Below are 22,198 nucleotides of genomic sequence, written 5' to 3' on the forward strand. Positions count from 1 at the left end.
TCTCTGTATGTTGAGCCTGCTGAAAACTGGTAAATAGAAAAAAATGTATAGTTTCAATGTATGAAAATTAAAGACCTATTTGATTTGTATTATCATCTCTAACAACTTAGTTGAAGTTGATATTTGTTATGAAATTTTCTTAAAACTTTTACAGAATGGTGATTTGGTATGTCTACAGTTTGAATTTCAAATTTTGTTCGTCAATCAAAAAACACATAATGAAAATTGAACTTACAAATTTCTGAATTGAAAGTTAAATTGTGTACCTTTCAAAAATTTAGTCTGTTAAATAGCATAATATTTATTTTTAACACACAAAAAAATTAAGTCTCAACTAGTGCCATACAAACCAAAAAAGTGTGTGAAATTGTGTATAAATATAAAACATACATGACAATAATTAGTTATTATATAGAAAGGTATAAGCAAAGCAAAAATTATAGTCCATATATATGTAAAGAGAAAATTTCCATGACAAAATTCCACATGAATCTAAAATACTCTGCACATATCTGTTAATGTAGGATATCATATTATATATATCATCTAAAACTTTCACCAAAAACAGGATTGATATGTGTTTCTGTTGGGAAAAATTGTTTAATCATTTACCTTCAATGCCAATTCTATTTATATTAAAAGTGTTCCATATTAACATGCAATGTGCTCATTTGTAGATCTATTAGTATTATATATATATATATATATTTATAAATATGAATATAATATTTTGTCTAAACGTCAGTCTAACAATGTAAGATCTGTAAATATATATATCTTAGTAGTATGAGTTCACATCCCATTGAGGGAAGAACAGAAAATTGGCGTATGCAATTTACAGTTTTAACATTGTTGGGCTGTTATTTTAGACAAATTATATCTATTTATATGGAAGCATGGGTATATTCACACAATATCTTTTTACAAGTATGCATAAAATGGTACAGCTAGCTAGCATTTTAAACATGAAATACTTATTTGTATATAGAATCAATGATTAAATTTTCTTTTTTTTATCAACTTAGTTTTCTCGTTTGAATTGTTTTACATTGTCCTATCGGGTCCTTTTAAACCTATATGGTATGGGCTTTGCTCATTGTTGAAGGCCATCTATTGACCTACAGTTGTCAATGTCTGTGCCATTTTTGGTCTCTTGTGGACAGTTGTCTCATTGGCATTCATACCACATCTTCTTTTTTTTATATTTGTCACATTAAACAGAATTGGATATCTTCAAAAAAGGTTGAAAATAAACATGGTATTCAATTTTTTCCATAAAATGTATGCTGGCTTCTACAGTGAATAAGTAATAAGTGCTGAATTAGGTTTTTTTCCAGAATTATGAGAAGATCAATAATATTCAGTACTAATTTTCAATAAAGAAAACAGTGTTTTAGGTTCATTTACTATTCAAGCTAAGACTAACTTGCATATAAATCTAGTAAATAATTGGGTAGTCTACTTCAAAGTTTAATGAAGGAGTAGAATGATATTATGATACAGATAAGTAGAAGCAGTCACCACAGCTAGGAACACTTAGTACAAGTTGTAGAGACACCATAAGCTACACATTATATAATAATCTCAAATCACAAATACTTACCAAATATAATCTCCTTTAATATAATTGTAGTGATATTGTTATAGTTAATAAAGACAAATATATAAAAAAGCAAATGATTCATACATTGCATTTAAAAAGTAATAATAGTATATCAATTTTATCTTTTTCCTATGGGGTCAGTTTTTAATTGCTTGAGGAAGCTGGAGATCTACTGACCTTCAGTACAAAAACTGATGATCGTAGTCACTTAAGATAGAAGTCAGGTACACAAGCAGGTGATGCAGCGGTAAAACAAATTAAACCACTGGATCACCAAGTATAACTAACATTTATACATAAATGTATTAAAAATATAACTATGCTGACCAATTTTCTTTTCTATAAACAAATACTGTCCTGTTTGCAATATCATATATCATATATTATTGTAAAGACCGTTTAATGCAGTGTCATACTGTAAAAACAAAAATTTTCATGGAGGATTTTTTTTTTTTAAATTCGTGGAAAGAATATTATATCCACAAAATTGAAACCTCCAAGGAAATTTAACTTACATATGATATCACTTCCCTTTACTGGAAACCACGAATGTAAATTCCCATGAAATCTTATATAGAGACAAAACCATGAAATTTTTATCCCACTAAAAAATAAATGTTTCTGCAGTATCTGTCAACATTAAAAGGTGTAAAATGCCTAATGGTGTCTGCCTTTTTAAAAACTCATTATTGCATGTAGAAATGGTAACATCCTAAATTTGATAAATAACTGTAACAAACATGATCAAAACACTACAACTATCTAAAACTTACCATCTGTGTTGACAATATCTGCCATCACCTTCCTTATGTTATGTGTATTGGCATTGTCTATATCCATGGTTGCCACTCCTTCAAAATATGAATATTTTTAAATGTAAAGCACATGTGTATCAGCTTGTAGTATTTGTTACATGCTTATTATTCATAGATGATATGGCATGGTTACCTGTTTTTAATATTGTCTGCCTGTTGAATAATGTATTACTTTTGTTGGAGTTGCTCTCTTAAGATTTCAACATTGCTTATGTTTGTTAGTATATCAATGTTTTCATTTTTATTGTTGCAAAGTGTTTGTCCATCTTTATTGATTTAATGAACTTGTTCATGTCTTGGCATTATCTGCATAGCACATAAAAAATTAAAAATTAAAAACATAAGAAAATAATAATTCAATCCCAAACTTACACTTAACTATATAATCATTTATGATACATATGTCAACTTTGTCTGGGCTAAGTGGAAAAAAGAAGTTTGGCTTTGACAAAGGCTAAAAACCACACCCCATAAACCACAATATCCGTCAGATCAGAACTTTTAATTAAGGTTGCCAACAAACAAATTGCATTTGCACTCAGTATCATTAATTAAAGGGGGAAAAAACACATTGCTCTGTACATCTTATCATTCAAAAATAAAAGAAAAATACCTAAATTTATTGAGGGTGCACAGACTTCTATCTTTGTTGCAGCCTGGACAAAATCATTGGCAATCCTTTGCCCAAAGCCTTTCATGTGGTCAGGACCTGAAATTACATTTATCATCAAAATATAAATACACATGTAAAAAAGGAAACTCCATGTACATTTTAAAATAAACTGTTTTGCTTATAAAAAAGATACCTTATCTTCTCAGTTGAAATTGGTAAAAATTCTATTTCTATCAATAGCAATATTTCATACTTCAAATACTTGTGTCTTCAATAAAAATGAAACCATATCTGTGCTTACCACAAAACTCAACTGTTTTTGAATCTTTGTTAATCATTATAGATACAATAGTATCCCCTCTGTCCAACATCTTATTCACCTGCAAGTAAAAAGAAATTTATCAAACAAACTTGAATACTAGTCAAAACAGATCAAGCGTACAGAATATCATATATACATAAAAAGACATTGATAAAAATTCTATCTATAAATTATTTTTTTAATGTAAGCCTTTGTTAAAGAACACCATTTAGAAAAAAAATCTGAGTTTCAATGTAAAAATCTAATAAAGATACTGAAACATAAAAAGAAATGACACCTATTAAATGTTTGGTAATGAAAGTTGTTGCAAAGAATATGAGTTATTAAAGCTACTACTGCAATTGTAATTTGATGTTGAACTTACAACTGCCTTCACCTTTTCCCAATCTTCCTCACTTTTTCTGTCCTATAAATATATAATAGAAATTATTTACATATTGGCACAGTAATTATGCACTTCCATTTTTTGTTGTTGCAAAAACTATAACAACAAATGGGAATCAAAGATAATGAAACATGTAACACCTGTTAATATTGTAAAACAAGATGATATGTATATACATATAATGAATTATCGATATAGAGTCTTGATATATTATCTGTGCTCATAGATAAAGGTTTATGTTGTTCTAAGAAACTATCTATTTGCCTAGTATTTGCATTATCTATGGTTCTTAGGTATAGTCTGTATGAGTTGTCTTTGGTTCTATATACAATTTTTATGTCTTGTCTGTGGTTCTTAGGTAAAGTCTATATGTAATGTTTGTGGTTCTTATATACAGTTTATATGTCTTGTCTGTGGTTCTTAGGTACAGTTTATATGTCTTGTCTGTGGTTCTTAGGTACAGTTTATATGTAATGTTTGTGGTTCTTTTATAGTTTATATGTATTGTTTGTGGTTCTTATGTACAGTTTATATGTCTTGTCTGTGGTTCTTAGGTACAGTTTATAAGTCTTGTCTGTGGTTCTTAGGTACAGTTTATATGTCTTGTCTGTGGTTCTTACATACAGTTTATATGTATTGTTTGTGGTTCTTAGGTACAGTTTATATGTCTTGTCTGTGGTTCTTAGGTACAGTTTATATGTAATGTTTGTGGTTCTTTTATAGTTTATATGTCTTGTCTGTGGTTCTTAGGTAGAGTCTTTATGTCTGTGGTTCTAAGGTAGAGTCTTTATGTCTGTGGTTCTTAGGTACAGTCTATATCTATTGTCTGTGGTTCTTAGGTATAGTCTTTATGTCTTGCCTGTGGTTCTTACATACAGTTTATATGTCTTGTTTGTGGTTCTTAGGTACAGTTTATATGTATTGTTTGTGGTTCTTAGGTACAGCTTATATGTCTTGTTTGTGGTTCTTAGGTACAGTTTATATGTCTTGTTTGTGGTTCTTAGGTACAGTTTATATGTATTGTTTGTGGTTCTTAGGTACAGTTTATAAGTCTTGTCTGTGGTTCTTAGGTACAGTTTATGTTTCTGGTCTGTGGTTCTTAGGTACAGTTTATATGTCTTGTCTGTGGTTCTTACATACAGTTTATATGTCTTGTCTGTGGTTCTTACATACAGTTTATATGTATTGTTTGTGGTTCTTAGGTACAGTTTATATGTCTTGTCTGTGGTTCTTAGGTACAGTTTATATGTATTGTTTGTGGTTCTTTTATAGTTTATATGTATTGTTTGTGGTTCTTATATACAGTTTATAAGTCTTGTCTGTGGACCTTAAGTAGAGTCATTATGTCTGTGGTTCTTAGGTAGAGTCTTTATGTCTGTGGTTCTTAGGTACAGTCTATATCTATTGTCTGTGGTTCTTAGGTATAGTCTTTATGTCTTGCCTGTGGTTCTTACATACAGTTTATATGTATTGTTTGTGGTTCTTATATACAGTTTATATGTCTTGTCTGTGGTTCTTAGGTACAGCTTATATGTCTTGTCTGTGGTTCTTATATACAGTTTATATGTAATGTTTGTGGTTCTTTTATAGTTTATATGTCTTGTCTGTGGTTCTTAGGTAGAGTCTTTATGTCTGTGGTTCTTAGGTAGTCTATATCTATTGTCTGTGGTTCTTAGGTATAGTCTTTATGTCTTGCCTGTGGTTCTTATATACAGTTTATATGTCTTGTCTGTGGTTCTTATGTACAGTTTATATGTCTTGTCTGCGGTTCTTTTATACAGTTTATATGTCTTGTCTGTGGTTCTAAGGTAGAGTCTTTATGTTTGTGGTTCTTATGTACAGTCTATATCTATTGTCTGTGGTTCTTAGGTACAGTTTATATGTCTTGTCTGTGGTTCTTATATACAGTTTATATGTATTGTTTGTGGTTCTTATATACAGTTTATATGTCTTGTCTGTGGTTCTTAGGTACAGCTTATATGTCTTGTCTGTGGTTCTTATATACAGTTTATATGTCTTGTCTGTGGTTCTTAGGTACAGCTTATATGTCTTGTCTGTGGTTCTTATATACAGTTTATATGTCTTGTCTGTGGTTCTTATATACAGTTTATATGTCTTGTCTGTGGTTCTTAGGTACAGCTTATATGTCTTGTCTGTGGTTCTTATATACAGTTTATATGTCTTGTCTGTGGTTCTTAGGTACAGCTTATATGTCTTGTTTGTGGTTCTTATATACAGTTTATATGTCTTGTCTGCGGTTCTTTTATACAGTTTATATGTCTTGTCTGTGGTTCTAAGGTAGAGTCTTTATGTTTGTGGTTCTTATGTACAGTCTATATCTATTGTCTGTGGTTCTTAGGTACAGTTTATATGTCTTGTCTGTGGTTCTTATATACAGTTTATATGTATTGTTTGTGGTTCTTATATACAGTTTATATGTCTTGTCTGTGGTTCTTAGGTACAGCTTATATGTATTGTTTGTGGTTCTTATATACAGTTTATATGTCTTGTCTGCGGTTCTTTTATACAGTTTATATGTCTTGTCTATGGTTCTTAGGTACAGCTTATATGTCTTGTCTGTGGTTCTTATATACAGTTTATATGTATTGTTTGTGGTTCTTATGTACAGTTTATATGTCTTGTCTGTGGTTCTTAGGTACAGCTTATATGTCTTGTCTGTGGTTCTTATATACAGTTTATATGTATTGTTTGTGGTTCTTATGTACAGTTTATATGTCTTGTCTGTGGTTCTTATGTACAGTTTATATGTCTTGTCTGTGGTTCTTATATACAGTTTATATGTATTGTTTGTGGTTCTTATATACAGTTTATATGTCTTGTCTGTGGTTCTTAGGTACAGTTTATATGTCTTGTCTGTGGTTCTTATATACAGTTTATATGTATTGTTTGTGGTTCTTATATACAGTTTATATGTCTTGTTTGTGGTTCTTATATACAGTTTATATGTCTTGTTTGTGGTTCTTATATACAGTTTATATGTCTTGTCTGTGGTTCTTAGGTACAGTTTATATGTCTTGTCTGTGGTTCTTAGGTACAGTTTATATGTATTGTTTGTGGTTCTTTTATAGTTTATATGTATTGTTTGTGGTTCTTATATACAGTTTATATGTATTGTTTGTGGTTCTTATATACAGTTTATATGTCTTGTTTGTGGTTCTTATATACAGTTTATATGTCTTGTCTGTGGTTCTTTTATAGTTTATATGTATTGTTTGTGGTTCTTTTATAGTTTATATGTATTGTTTGTGGTTCTTATATACAGTTTATATGTATTGTTTGTGGTTCTTATATACAGTTTATATGTCTTGTTTGTGGTTCTTATATACAGTTTATATGTCTTGTCTGTGGTTCTTAGGTACAGCTTATATGTCTTGTCTGTGGTTCTTACATACAGTTTATATGTATTGTTTGTGGTTCTTATATACAGTTTATATGTCTTGTCTGTGGTTCTTTTATAGTTTATATGTATTGTTTGTGGTTCTTATATACAGTTTATATGTATTGTTTGTGGTTCTTATATACAGTTTATATGTCTTGTTTGTGGTTCTTATATACAGTTTATATGTCTTGTCTGTGGTTCTTAGGTACAGCTTATATGTCTTGTCTGTGGTTCTTACATACAGTTTATATGTCTTGTTTGTGGTTCTTATATACAGTTTATATGTATTGTTTGTGGTTCTTTTATAGTTTATATGTATTGTTTGTGGTTCTTATATACAGTTTATATGTATTGTTTGTGGTTCTTATATACAGTTTATATGTCTTGTTTGTGGTTCTTATATACAGTTTATATGTCTTGTCTGTGGTTCTTAGGTACAGCTTATATGTCTTGTCTGTGGTTCTTACATACAGTTTATATGTATTGTTTGTGGTTCTTATATACAGTTTATATGTCTTGTCTGTGGTTCTTATGTACAGTTTATGTTTCTGGTCTGTGGTTCTTAGGTACAGTTTATATGTCTTGTCTGTGGTTCTTAGGTACAGCTTATATGTCTTGTCTGTGGTTCTTATGTACAGTTTATATGTATTGTTTGTGGTTCTTATATACAGTTTATATGTCTTGTCTGTGGTTCTTATGTACAGTTTATGTTTCTGGTCTGTGGTTCTTAGGTACAGTTTATATGTATTGTTTGTGGTTCTTATATACAGTTTATATGTCTTGTCTGTGGTTCTTATGTACAGTTTATGTTTCTGGTCTGTGGTTCTTAGGTACAGTTTATATGTAATGTTTGTGGTTCTTTTATAGTTTATATGTCTTGTCTGTGGTTCTTAGGTAGAGTCTTTATGTCTGTGGTTCTTAGGTAGTCTATATCTATTGTCTGTGGTTCTTAGGTATAGTCTTTATGTCTTGCCTGTGGTTCTTATATACAGTTTATATGTCTTGTCTGTGGTTCTTATGTACAGTTTATATGTCTTGTCTGCGTTCTTTTATACAGTTTATATGTCTTGTCTGTGGTTCTAAGGTAGAGTCTTTATGTTTGTGGTTCTTATTTACAGTCTATATCTATTGTCTGTGGTTCTTATGTACAGTTTATATGTCTTATCTGTGGTTCTTATGTACAGTTTATATGTCTTGTCTGTGGTTCTTATGATAGTCTTTATGTCTTGTCTGTGGTTCTTAGGTACAGTCTATATGTATTGTAAATCCCGGCATCCCGAAAGCGGAAATGAAGAATTCCCGGATCCCGAAAGGATCAATCCGGAAATCCCGAGCTTATTAACAGCCGATACCGGAGTCCTGATAAAGGTCCTATCCCCCCTCATTTGACGCAAATGGTAGCCGAAAATGACTGAAGTAAACAGACATTACTACCCTCAAGAATACAAAAAGGTGAAGTAACTTTGGTATTTTCATCTTTTAATCAGTGGTAGATCCAAAATTGTTTATGAAGCGGCCCATAGACTGCCACGAAGGCGGGACAGCTCCAGTCAGGCTGAAGTAATCCCTTGTCTAATCATCAATTGTTTCCAACAAAAAAGGGGGACATTTTTTTGCTTTAAAGTTTAATGCAAAGGTTATATTTGCAATATGATGGTTCTATTTTAATGTGTTACCCTTTTCGGCATCTTCTAGACTGTCTCAGTAGTAAAGTAAAGTTAAAACGAAAGTAAACATAAACTTCGGAACCTCTCTTCTTTGTCTAAAAAATCCGAGTTTGATTAAGAGCCAATGGTAAGATAGATGACAAAAATGATTGGTAAATTAACCAATCAGAGCGTGGTCCATATCGTGGTTTTTAAATGGTAAGAACCACAACTATTATACCTCCCGTTTTTGTAAAAACAACAGCACTCGAGGTCTGACAGTATTTTACCAAGAAATGCACAAAATATTCAAAAAGAAGGCCTAGAAAATTTAAATATTGGTATGCACACATACTCCCCTGTCAGCACAGACAATTATATTTTTGTAAACGCGCCAAACTCGTTTCTAATATTTATAATAGAACTGAAAAGAAAATTGAAATGGAAATGGGGAATGTATCAAAGAGATAACAACATGACCAAAGAGCAGATAACAGCCATAGGTCACCAATGGGTCTTCATTGCAACGAGAAAATCCCGAAACATGAGACTTGGGTGGATCCTGAGTCATATAAAGGGGTTCCTAACCCAGGACAAATTTGGGGGGGGGGGGGGGGGGGTGTGTTAAACTACATGTCCCCATTCAAATGCATTGATCGTCCAGTAAAGAAAGGGGGGGTTCCAACATGTCCAACCCTCAGCCCCCTGGATCCGTGCCTGTGAGGCATGCTTTAGCTTGCCATTAAACAAAAATGTATACTAGTTGAGTGATAATGGACGTCATACTAAACTTTTCAATACAAAGAAAAAGAAACTAAAATAAAAATCATACAAAGGTCACAAAGGCCATAACTTCTGGCTCCTGAATAAGAAAAAGTGCAAAATGCAGTGGGGATAAAAGCCTTTACTGTAAATCCTGAAATTACAATTATATAAATCATCTCGCATCTTTGTGCATTTCTTGAAATTGGTCATATTAATAAATGCATGCAATATTTTCAGAAAATTTCAATATATAGGCTTTTTTAAAAAAAGTCAATCTTGTGCATGATTATCAATGATTATACTCGCACAATTAACACATGTGGTTCTCAAAACTCAAAGGTGTCTATGCTATTTATGACAACTTTTATACCCCCGCTTTCAAAAAAGGGGGGTATACTGTTTTACCTCTGTCTGTCAGTCCGTCCGTCCGTCAGTCAGTCAGTCCGTCCCATGAATATTTTTCTTCGCATTTTTCGCAGGAACTACAATACAAGGATTTCTGAAATTTGGTTTCAGGGTTTATCTAAGTCATTTATACCATGTGATGCGTTTTCAGATTGATCACTTGTCAACTTCCTGTTAACCGAACACTTGTATGATTTTACACATGATACTGAGCCAAGTTGAAAATTTTCGTCACATTTTTCTCAGGAACTACAATACAAGGATTTCTTTAATTTTGTTTTAGGATTTATATAAGTCAGCTATACCGTGTGATGCGTTTTCAGATTCATCACTCGACAACTTCCTGTTTACCGAACACTTGCATATTTTTACACTATTTATATTATCCACTTGCGGCGGGGGTATCATCAGTGAGCAGTAGCTCGCAGTTTCACTTGTTAATAAAGTATAAATTTACAAAATATGTTTAGAACTATATGATTTTTATGTTTTTAAGCATAGATATAGTAGGTCAGGATCTGCCAACTCTCACTGACTGACTGAGCACATAAATTCAACACTAGTTTTTTGGTGTTGCTTAGTGTTTTGTTTTGTTTTGTTTTTCTTTTCTGCATCTTATGTTTTGCCTTGGCATTGTCAGTTTCTCTTTCATTGCCTTTGGTTTTTTTTGTTATGTTAAATAACAAGTCACATATAACATGTATAATCATGATAATTAAGGTCCTTTTTAATTTTTAGGGATTTTAAATTTTTTATTTAAAGTTAGGGATTTTATTCATAAAAGGGGGGATTTTCCAGTACGTATACTATTAATAATGCTTTGAGCAATTTTAATGAAACTTGGTGAATTATTTTTGTATAACATAAACATGATAATTTTCCTTTTAATTTTAAAAAAAAATCTGATTTATGTCATTGTACTATCATGACTTGGGATTAGGATAGTCTCAAGAATGCTTTCACAAATTTTTATGAAACTTTGGTGAATTGTTTTTATATCTTGACATAAACACCCTTTTTATTATTATGACCCAAAGTGGAGGGGGCATAATGTTTAACACTTTATCGTTTGTCCGTCTGTCCCAAAGTTGTTTTTTGTTCTCTTACATTACTTTAGTTTGCCTCAAACAAATTCAATTAAACTTTTACAAAAGCTTGTTATCACAATACTCAGATCAAGTTTGAATTTTGGTGATGTCAGTGTTACTGTACTAGAGTATCAGAGTTATGCCCCTTTAGAAATGGGGAAAATATGCTGAATTTTTGGTTTCCTGTTTTCTAAACTTTAGTTTGTCTCAACCAAATGTTATGAAATCAATACACAATGCTTATAACCACAAAATACAGATTAAGTTTGAATTTTGGTAGTGTCTCTTTTACTAAATTCTATAGTTATGTTCTTTAAAAATGGAAAAAATTGTTTCAGCCTTCTAACTTAAGTTTCCCTCAACCAAATTTTATTAAACTTTAAAACAATACTTTTTATCACAATTTTAATCAGATCAATTTCAAATTTTTGTAGTAAAACTTTTACCGTTCTTCAGTTATGTTCCTTTAAAACTTTGAATAATATGCAAGCTGGAGTATCATTCCCTATTTATCATGTATATTTTTTTATAAGATGCAGAGTTAAGGAACTTTAGTTGTTGCAAAGTTATTTAAAATTTGTCCATTTTCAAAATCTTTGAAAGGTTTTAGAAATGTATTTGTTAAAAAAATCGCAGCCTTAAACTTATAGTCACTTGAGAGATCTATAAATTGAGCCAAATTATATACATGTTTTATGTCAATGAATACCACTGTTTGTGCATGTTTTTGTTTTTTTGGAGGGCGGGGGTCTTATTTGCGCAGTGCTCATAGTTTTTTAGTCGATCAATAAAATTCATTTAAAGCTTACAGACCAGCTATAAGGGCAAGAAGCTTATCAAGCACTCATGGTTTAGATTTTTATTAAACACACATTAATATACATATAAATGTACATTAAACAGAAAAAATATTGATGCAAGATGTCATTCAACTTTTACTCTTTTATGTATAGGACAAGAACTATAGAAGGTACAGAGAAATAATATACAGCAGAAATGATAGGCAATGTAAAATTTGCAGAAGCCAACTAAACCTAAATGGTAAGGCACCTTTTAATTTTAAAAAGTTATTGAACTTGAAAGATGATTACTAGTATCATGATTACTATAAAAACTCAAAGATGTGGTATATTAAATATGAAAACTATCACGGCTTTGAGAAAGAAATTGTAGGCCTGTTATGACCTTCAATAATGAGAAAATCAATACCCTATACTATAGTCAAAGTATAAAAGACCTAAAGATGAAACATTGAAACAATTCAAACTGTAAAACTAATCATGCTAATTGCCTAGTTTATAACAAAATAAATTACAAAAAATAAATATGACCGGTATGAAACAACAACAACAACAACCACTAAATTTTAGTGTCAGACTAAACTGATAAAAGCTACAGGCTCTGAACTTTGGACAGGCACAATAGGAATATGGCAAGGTTATATAAAAATAAGATGTGGTATGATTACCAATAAGACAACTCTCCACCAGACAACCAATGATGTAAATTTCCTGCAAACATGGACTTGACTACTGTAAATCAACTAATTTTTCGTGAATACTTTATCTTGCATTTTATACTTTTTAGTCTACATCGCAGTTATTTATTTTTCTCGAGTTCAAGTTTACTTAATGTATTTTAATAAGGAAAGATACACATGAAAAACATTTATTGCTGTTTCTCTCTCCATTTATAACATTTTATTTGCTTTTTTTGTGTATTTATAGGTGATCAGACATCTCAGTTTTCATGATTACTGAAGAGGAAACTTAAAGTTGAAATTTATTTACATAGTGCATAATTGGAATAATTTGAAATGGAATGTGTGCTTTCCTGCAAAAAAGAAATAGGAAATTTCAACATGTGATAATGACCATATAAAACAAAATGGAGTTCTATCATAGATACCCGAAAACACTATTGCATAAAAGCAACAACATATCTTAATCAAAAGAAAGGAGAATGCAGAATAAATACTATTTTGTTGTTGAAAAAAGGATAACCAGTTTTATCCACTCATTTACATCGCTCCCTCATATCAAATATACAGAAGAAGATCATTGAAGAACAATTTGCAAAAATGATTTCTCTTAGAATTGAAGGGAATTGTTTAGTGAATGGAATAATGTATTCACTGAATTCTTACATAGTGGATTGAATAACTGTACACAAGCTGAAACAGAAGAAATTCTAATTTAAAATAACACGAAAAGTGTTTATTTTATTATTTAATCTGCAAATATATAAATATTTTTTTTAGAACACCACAAATGATATAATGACATTCAAATTGGTTGCTTATTATTGTATCGCATTGAAACAATTACAAAGAAAACAGAAGCATTTGCTCCAAAAAAATTATAAATCAAAGTTAAATTTATATAAAAAGTATAAACAATACCTAGATCTAAACAGTCAGACTGTATTATTTTCAATGTCATTAAAATTTTGAGTCAAACATTTATTATTAAATTTTTAAATATCATTTGCATCAATTCTACAGTCTTTTAATAATTATATTCATACTGTTAGTATACATGGTGTAGTGAAGAAATGTTTAACAAGTAAAAATAAGGAAAAACATTTCCTTAAGGGAAATTTGATGTTCAGAAATTTCCTTGGAGGAAATTTGAAGAACAATGATTTCCTCAGAGGAAATTTGTTGTCTTGAATTTTCCTCCAAGGAAAAGTGTTTGTCAAAAATTTCCTCACAGGAAAAAAAATTTCCTCAAAGGAAAATGTGAAGCTACAAATTTCCTCACAGGAAAAAGTATTTCCTCAAAGGAAAATTTGAAGCTGCAAATTTCCTCAAAGGAAAATTTGAAGCTGCAAATTTCCTCAAAGGAAAAAGAATTTCCTCTAAGGAAAAAGAATTTCCTCTAAGGAAATAATTATGCAGCAAATTCCCTAAGGGAAATCTTTTTCCCTTGAGGAAAAAACAATTTCCCTTGAGGAAAAATCTTTTTCCTTCAGGGAAATTTGATTTCCCTTGAGGAAAAGTACTTTTCCTCTGAGGAATTTGTTGAAAAAAGGGGCATAACTTTTTCAACAGTGGTGCTAGAGCCAAATTTTTTTAGGACAAATATCAGGGAACCAATACCAACCAAGTTATCAACTTTGTTTTGACTTAAGTCTAAAAATTAAGGTGACAACTTTTGCACTCAGCGGAATTGCAAACTTGTCCCGGAGACTGTACTACGTTGTTGATATCAACAAATATGGCATTGATTTAAGTGGGATAACGACACTTACATTTGAGGCGAAGGCATGTCGAGATGTTTCAATTATTATGTCCAATTCAGTTGATGGAGATTCCTCAAAGCCCATGTATGGTTTTATTATTGGTGGCTGGGCAAATGGAAAATCAGCTATTCGAAAACGGTATGACGATTCACTAACAAAGGATAGCAAGCAAAGCGTCAAATACGACACCCCTGACGTTTGTAAATGTGATGAGTACCGACCATTTTGGATCAGTGCCATAAACGGAGATCTAAGGATAGGAAGAGGACTTATCATTGGTATAAAGGTTATAGCTGAGTGGACCGACCCAAATCCCTTTACAGTAAGAAGCATAGGAATATACACAAATCATGATAATTTAGGAGAATGGAAGGTACAATTAGAAGGTAAAAGTGTTTCACCTTCTCAATTTCTTAATGGCTTCAATACAATAGTTATTGTTTATAAGAGTTTGTAAATTTTGTTCTTTGAATTCAATTGAGAATGAAATTTATTTCCTGATGAAATGCCCAGTATTCGAACAACAGCGAAAAGTAATTCTTCTTTAAAAATGGTTTATAATTAATATAAATACATAAAACACATGGTTGTTTGGTTTCTGACTTGCAAACATGAAGAAGTATGGAACATTGGGACTTTCATTTTTTATAAATATTTAACGATAAGAAAACAGATGCTATAGTTAAATCCATATTATCATATTAAACAATATCATTGTTGTTTTTTTGCTTCACAATATCTTATTATTTTGGAGTGAACACGTAGAACAAGATAGCATTACAAGGCAGTAAGAAACTTAAATCATTTATTCAATCATTCTGCATTCAAATATCCGAACAAGACCATTTACAAGAAGATAATGTATTGCCAAATAAGGGGCACATAGAGCATGTATAAGGGAAAAAACAACATTGATTAGTATAGATATTAAGAATCTAATTACACAATCACAATACAATTTGATTGTAACAAAAACTTTGGTTTACAATATAGTTACATGAAAAATAAATAGATCTAACTCATATTCGTATCGAGGACCTGATTGTCTTCACACTTAAATAAATTAATTTTTGCTGATTATTCAGTGTAGATAAGTTTAAAATTTCTTAAGCAATGTCAAAGAGGGCATCTCTATCAGACTTCACATGAAGTTAAGAATTGATTTCAGCTTCAACACAATCGAGGAGCGTTTTTTTTTGGTCAATTCTGTCATTTCGTGGAATATTTGAAAAACGACCATTCCAATTAAAATATAGATCTCTGATTTCGCCATACTACGTTATACTACATATTTTAGATCAAATAACTACCGTAATCTCTTTTAAAATTTATATTGTCCAAAATGTTTACTTCTTGTCTAATTTACCAAAAAACTTCTACCAAGGAGTATTGTTAGATTTGTGAATTGTGAAGTTCTCGAACTTGTATTTTCATGTGTTTTGTAGTTGTAAACAACCTTTACGATGGCAGATTCTCTAGATGTAAAACAAACTATAAAGCAGACTTGACCATTTTGTTCTCAAAGAAAATACCATTGTTGCAATGTGCTGCCGTGTGTGATACGCAACTCTCATGCATCGGATTCAACTATCATAATCAAAGGTAGGTTTTGATCCTCTGCATTGTCATTCCTCCAAATTATCTGAACCATTAAAAAGTATACTGGTATTAGATATATCGGACAGATATACCACATACAATACCAAAATTTGAAACAGTGATGACATAAGCCAAACTTCTTTACTTTGGAGAGAGCGGAGGATATGACCCGAAAGAAAACGACGTATGGAGTTTCTGTAGTGTATGATGCACGTCCGTCGCGTGAATATTTTTCGTCGCATCTTTCTCAGGAACTTTATAAAATTATAAACTTTTAGAGTTAACAACCTTTAAAAAATTATATACTAAAACAAATCTAAATTTTAGATAAAAGAGGAAGAACACCGGTCATAATTTTGAAATCCTTTCATTATCCAAGAAGTATTTTCTGAAAAGATTTAAGACGTAAAGCTAAATTCTATTAAAAAGAAAAAACCACATGAAGGTTATTAATGATTTAATCTATTTCAGCTGTGAACTAGTCGCAGTAAGTCCAGGTGTTATAACACAGATCCCTAAGATAAAAGAAGACGGTTGGAAATTTTATACAAAATGTTACAGATACGATAGTGCATGTCTTTGGTGTAACTTCTGATGTTGCTTTTCGCCATCTTAGAGTTTGGTGTTGCTTCTGATGTATGGATGTTACTTTATTCAACTATATACTTCACTCGACTTGGTGTCACTTCTGGATGATGAATATTACTTATGACGGGCTGGTGTTACTTCTAGATACCGCGTGTCAGTCGACATTGTGAATATTCTGGATGTTGAATGTAACATCCAACGTGCTGATACCTCTTCTGGAGACTTGAGTGACAGTCGACATATTGATTCTTCTGGATGTTGAATGTAACACCTAACGGACTGATACTTCTTCTGGAGACTTGAGTGACAGTCAACATTGTGATTCTTCTGGATGTTGAATGTAACATCTAACGGACTGATACCTCTTCTGGAGACTTGAGTGACAGTCGACATATTGATTCTTCTGGATGTTGAATGTAACATCTAACGGACTGATACTTCTTCTAGAGACTTGAGAGACAGTCGACATTGTGATTCTTCTGGATGTTGAATGTAACATCTAACGGACTGATACCTCTTCTGGAGACTTGAGTGACAGTCGACATATTGATTCTTCTGGATGTTGAATGTAACATCTAACGGACTGATACTTCTTCTAGAGACTTGAGAGACAGTCGACATTGTGATTCTTCTGGATGTTGAATGTAACATCTAACGGACTGATACTTCTTCTGGAGACTTGAGTGACAGTCGACATATTGATTTTTCTGGATGTTGAATGTAACATCTAACGGACTGATACTTCTTCTGGAGACTTGAGTGACAGTCGACATTGTGATTCTTCTGGATGTTGAATGTAACATCTAACGGACTGATACCTCTTCTGGAGACTTGAGTGACAGTCGACATTGTGATTCTTCTGGATATTGAATGTAACATCTAACGGACTGAATTTTTTCTGGAGACTTGAGAGACAGTCGACATTGTGATTCTTCTGGATGTTGAGTGTAACATCTAACGGACTGATACTTCTTCTGGAGACTTGAGTGACAGTCGACATATTGATTCTTCTGGATGTTGAATGTAACATCTAACGGACTGATACTTCTTCTGGAGACTTGAGTGACAGTCGACATTGTGATTCTTCTGGATGTTGAATGTAACATCTAACGGACTGATACCTCTTCTGGAGACTTGAGTGACAGTCGACATTGTGATTCTTCTGGATATTGAATGTAACATCTAACGGACTGAATTTTTTCTGGAGACTTGAGAGACAGTCGACATTGTGATTCTTCTGGATGTTGAGTGTTACTTCCAATGGGCTGATATTACTTCTGCAGACTGAGTGACAGTCGACATTGTTTTTTCTTTTTCTTCGGGATGATGAAGCTTACTTCTGAAGGGCTGATACTACTTCTGGGGACTGAGTGTCAGTCGACATGATTTTTCTTCTGGATCTGACCGGCTAGCGCTACTTCTTGGGTGTTAAACTTATTACTTTTTTGTGTTAAAATGTTTCGTCTTTTCGTTTGTTGTTACTTTTGTTGATTTTATTCATTGAAGTAAAAGAGGGACGAAAGATAACATAGGGACAGTCAACCTCATAAATCGTAAATAAACTGACAACGCCGTGGTACAAACAGACAAACAATAGTACACATGACACAACATAAAAATCTAAAAAATAAACAACACGAATCCCACCAAAAAATAGGGATGATTTCGGTGCTCTGGAAGGGAAAGCAGATCCTGCTCCACGTGTGGCACCCGTCGTGTTGCTTATGAGATAACAATATAAAAAAGAAGATGTGGTATGATTGCCAATGAGACAACTATCAACAAAAGACCAAAATGACACAGACATTAACAACTATAGGTCACCGTGCGGCCTTCAACAATGAGCAAAGCCCATACCGCATAGTCAGCTATAAAACGCCCCGATAAGACAATGTAAAACAATTCAAACGAGTAAAACTAACGGCCTCATTTATGTAAAAAAAAAATGAACGAAAAACACATATGTAACACATAAACAAACGACAACCACTGCATTTACAGGCTAAATAGTCTAATTCGGTAGATCACATTTATGAAAGGGAAGGAGATTGTAGTTACGACGTAGGGAACATATCCCATATTCGTTATCATTTGTGAAACGGTTATTCCATAACGGTCAACCAACTCGTGATGGCGTCCGTAAAATTTACGAAGAAATTATTTCAACTTCACCATTTGGAACTCTTGATTTAATAGCTTCCTTGTGAGAAACAACCCTCTATCAAGAAAATCATTATAGGAAATGCAAGCACGGGAGTTTCGTATCAATTGGGAGATATATACACCGTATACAGGTGCTGCTGGTATGTTGCTACTTAGAATTAGAAATGGAAAGTTCACAATTAGAAAGCTGAAATCATCTCATTTGTTTTGTTTTCAATCGACCCTCAATGTCAATTTCTAGATGTAAGTCCAGATATGAGGCCGACTTAACTGTATCTGTTGTATCCTTTATATCTAGGTCAATGAGATAGATGCGTTCGACATATTCACCAAATTTTGAATTATTTAGTGAAAAACATCATCTATAGAGCGGAAAGTAGAGTTACATGATATTGCTAACTTCTTATCTTTCTTCCTACGACGTTTCTGTATAAAGTCAGCCTCAAAATAATAAACAAGTCGGCAAGAAAAGGGCATAATTCGTTCCCATTTGAATCCCGAAAGTCTGTTGATAAACACGTCCGCCGAACGTAACAAATATGTTGTCAATCATGAAATCAAGCATCTTGATAATGTCAGTTTCAGAGAATTTTTTGTTTGAGTTAGAGTGATCCTTTACAAAGTAGGATATATCCCTTCCTAAGACAATATACTTGTTTCTTTGTAGGCCATTCTTTTTTATGAAACAAAACAATACCAACTCTTTCAATTTGTCTTTTAGATTGGAATGTGGAATACTTGTATAAAGTGTAGAAAAATGAAATGTTTTAATACTATTACCAGATGAAAGAGAGTTAGATTGTATGTACTCTAAAAAGTAAAAACACAAAAATACTGAACTCAGAGGAAAATTCAAAACGGAAAGTCCAAATTCAAAAGGCAAAATCAAGGTCTAAACACATCAAACGAATGAAAATAAAATATCTTTGGAATTTGAAGTATCCACATCTGATTCACGCCAACTCTAAAATAGGCATTTTCACAATAACTTTGAAGCCCGTCTATAATTGCTGATAAAATAGATATTAATAATTTAGAAAGGTTTCGTGGAGTACTTGGAAGACCTAGCAATATACCGTTGGTTTGTAAGGACACTTGTGCAGTTTAGGTATCCAATACAGTGATGGAAGATCCAGTTCATCATCTTTGGTTGAAATTCCAAAGAAAAACAGAGCAGACCTTTGATTATCCAGGATTTCCTCTTTAGTGAGTGTCGTGAGGGTATTTGTTGGGTTTCCAAGTGAATTTTCAATACCTTATTCATTTATCAAGCAGTTAATGTAACGAGTTGAACACACACAAATGATGTTGCTTGGGGCTTTACATGTATTTGCGGGGACAACAACATATTTGTAATGAAGGTAGGATAAGTGTTTTGCAACATTATGGTCTTTAAAGATTGATGTAGCATGGACATTGATAGTAACATACTGTCAGGGTTGGACAGTGTCTACGAACAGGGTCATTGGATTGTAATTAGACCTAAAATGTGGTTGACTGTTTGATGCCGTAGATCTTACTTCTAGTCAGCTGATTGATTAATCGGTGGGTTTTTTTAACGTGTATCGACCTTTCATTCAACTAGAAACAAGAAACATGAACAATTTAACCATAAATTGGTAGGAGATGTCATGTAGGTCGACCGGGCTGGAAATGTTAAGATATGGGAAGACACCTTGTATTCCTTGCCATATGACACATACAGATTTCTTTGAGATTTCGTATTGGTTCTTGGACATGCAGATACCGTGGTATTCAAAGAGAACAACTGTGGATTCATTTATTTTCGTGAGCATCAATTTTCGTGGATTGAGGATACCTTGCATTTCCGAGGATATTTAATTCCGTGGTTTATTACAATTGCTGCTTACAAAGCCTAAAAAACATGTAATTTCGTTGTTGATATTTAAATTCATGGTTGACCTGTACTCACGAAACCCACAAAATTTAGTATCGAACGTGAATCCACAGTGACACCTAGATAAGAGATCGATTGGTTGCTGTCATGTAGGTCGACCGGGATGAAAATGTTAGGATAGGGGCAGACACCTTGTATTCCTTACCATAAGCCACACACAGATTTCTTTACGATTTTGCATAGGTTCTTTAACATGCAGAGACCGTGGCGTTCAAATAGAACAACTAGAACTACTAGTAACACAAAGTTGAGTGATCAATTTGTTGCTGCCAGGTGGTAAATATTTCATGCATATTTAGAACGATAACAGATTAAAATCAAAAACAGAACCATTGAAGGACTTTCCACATCTATTTTCTAAATTATTAATGAGAAGGTACTTCCGGTTTACTCAAAGTTACTATTGGCGTCCAAACATTATTGCAAAAAAAAAGCATGTTAGTGATTCAAATTTTTTATAGTTGTCGATCAAGAGCATAATTTATGTTCTGATACAAGTGTAATGGTCATATTCACAATTCCTCTAAAATATTTAAACCATTGTTTGGGGCTTTGAATTATTATCAATGACATAATCCAGATTTAAGCTAGAGATCAATATGCCAACGAACAATATGGTGTAACAAGCTAGCGAGCATTTTAAGAAATACGCACCGAAAACCGTCGGAAATGCTAGACATGTGCATGAAGGCAAAATTGATAATTTATACATATAAATATGTAAATTGACATAATATTCCTGACTTCCGGGCATCTCTGATAGGATTTTCAAAAGTAAAGTTATGAAACGTCTAAAAATTTCAGTCAAAAGATAAGGTATGATGACCACTACACACCGTCCCTGTTTTGATTCATAAAAAAGTCCCTACGAAAAAGCTTATACTTTTTTTTTACTTCTCCCTTGTTGAAAAGTGACGTCCGTTTGTCTGTGCAAAAAGTAGCCAAGGCCGGTGTTATATAGCCATTCTTCCCCCATGCCAGTTTTTCCCCCAGGGGAAAGACTGGCATGAGCCAATGTTTCCCCCGGGGAAATTTTGGATCATTGTCATTCTTCCCCTGCGGAAAGTTTACAATACGTATACATATAGTAACTTTTCCCCCATGCCACTCTTTCCCCCATGATATAGATTTCAATATATTTATATGCATGTCTGGAAATTAAACCGAACAGTGTTAGAATTATATTTATTTGTATACAAATATGTTGTTCATTCAAATTTACACAAGTCTGTCTATGTGTCAACTAGTCTGTCTTTCTGTTTAGCAGTTTTCTATGTGTCCCCTAGTCTTTACGTTTTCAACTGTCTGTCTTTATGTCCACAAGTCTGTCTACATATTCACCAGTCTGTCTATGTGTCAACTGGTCTGTCTTTCTATGTGTCTCCTAGTCTTTTTACATATTTAACTGTCTGTCTATATGTCCACAAGTCTGTATACATATTCACCACTCTGTTTACATGTTTATCATTCTGTCTATGTCCACTAGTCCGACTAGAGACCATTTTCACTGGCTTTGAAATAACTTTCAGTGTAAACAGCGCATACATTTGACTTTCATTTCGGTGCTTTGTGTCTATTGTTTTTTAATTTAAGTGATTATTGTGCACCGTACTAACAATTAAGTGAAGTCAATTGCAGATGATAT

At 32.5% G+C, this 22,198-nt stretch overlaps 2 protein-coding genes across 2 annotated transcripts; one reads left to right on the forward strand and one right to left on the reverse strand.

The window, feature by feature from the left end:
- Window positions 1–2,266: 2,266 nt before the first annotated feature.
- On the reverse strand, window positions 2,267–8,883 carry LOC134713850 (uncharacterized). The gene is made up of 5 exons (XM_063575130.1): window positions 8,815–8,883; window positions 3,718–3,759; window positions 3,333–3,411; window positions 3,032–3,127; window positions 2,267–2,454 (listed from the first exon to the last, which is right to left on the reverse strand). Exons 1-5 carry the CDS (start codon window positions 8,824–8,826, stop codon window positions 2,366–2,368), a joined length of 318 nt encoding a protein of 105 aa, XP_063431200.1. The 5' UTR covers window positions 8,827–8,883; the 3' UTR covers window positions 2,267–2,365.
- A 5,361-nt stretch (window positions 8,884–14,244) lies between these two features.
- Window positions 14,245–17,307, forward strand: LOC134715090 (uncharacterized). Its single transcript, XM_063576998.1, has 3 exons — window positions 14,245–14,671; window positions 15,731–15,887; window positions 16,356–17,307. Exons 1-3 carry the CDS (start codon window positions 14,332–14,334, stop codon window positions 16,477–16,479), a joined length of 621 nt encoding a protein of 206 aa, XP_063433068.1. The 5' UTR covers window positions 14,245–14,331; the 3' UTR covers window positions 16,480–17,307.
- Window positions 17,308–22,198: the final 4,891 nt, after the last annotated feature.

The sequence above is a fragment of the Mytilus trossulus genome, chromosome 4 (genome assembly GCF_036588685.1).
Source record: "Mytilus trossulus isolate FHL-02 chromosome 4, PNRI_Mtr1.1.1.hap1, whole genome shotgun sequence".
Classification (NCBI taxonomy): domain Eukaryota; kingdom Metazoa; phylum Mollusca; class Bivalvia; order Mytilida; family Mytilidae; genus Mytilus; species Mytilus trossulus.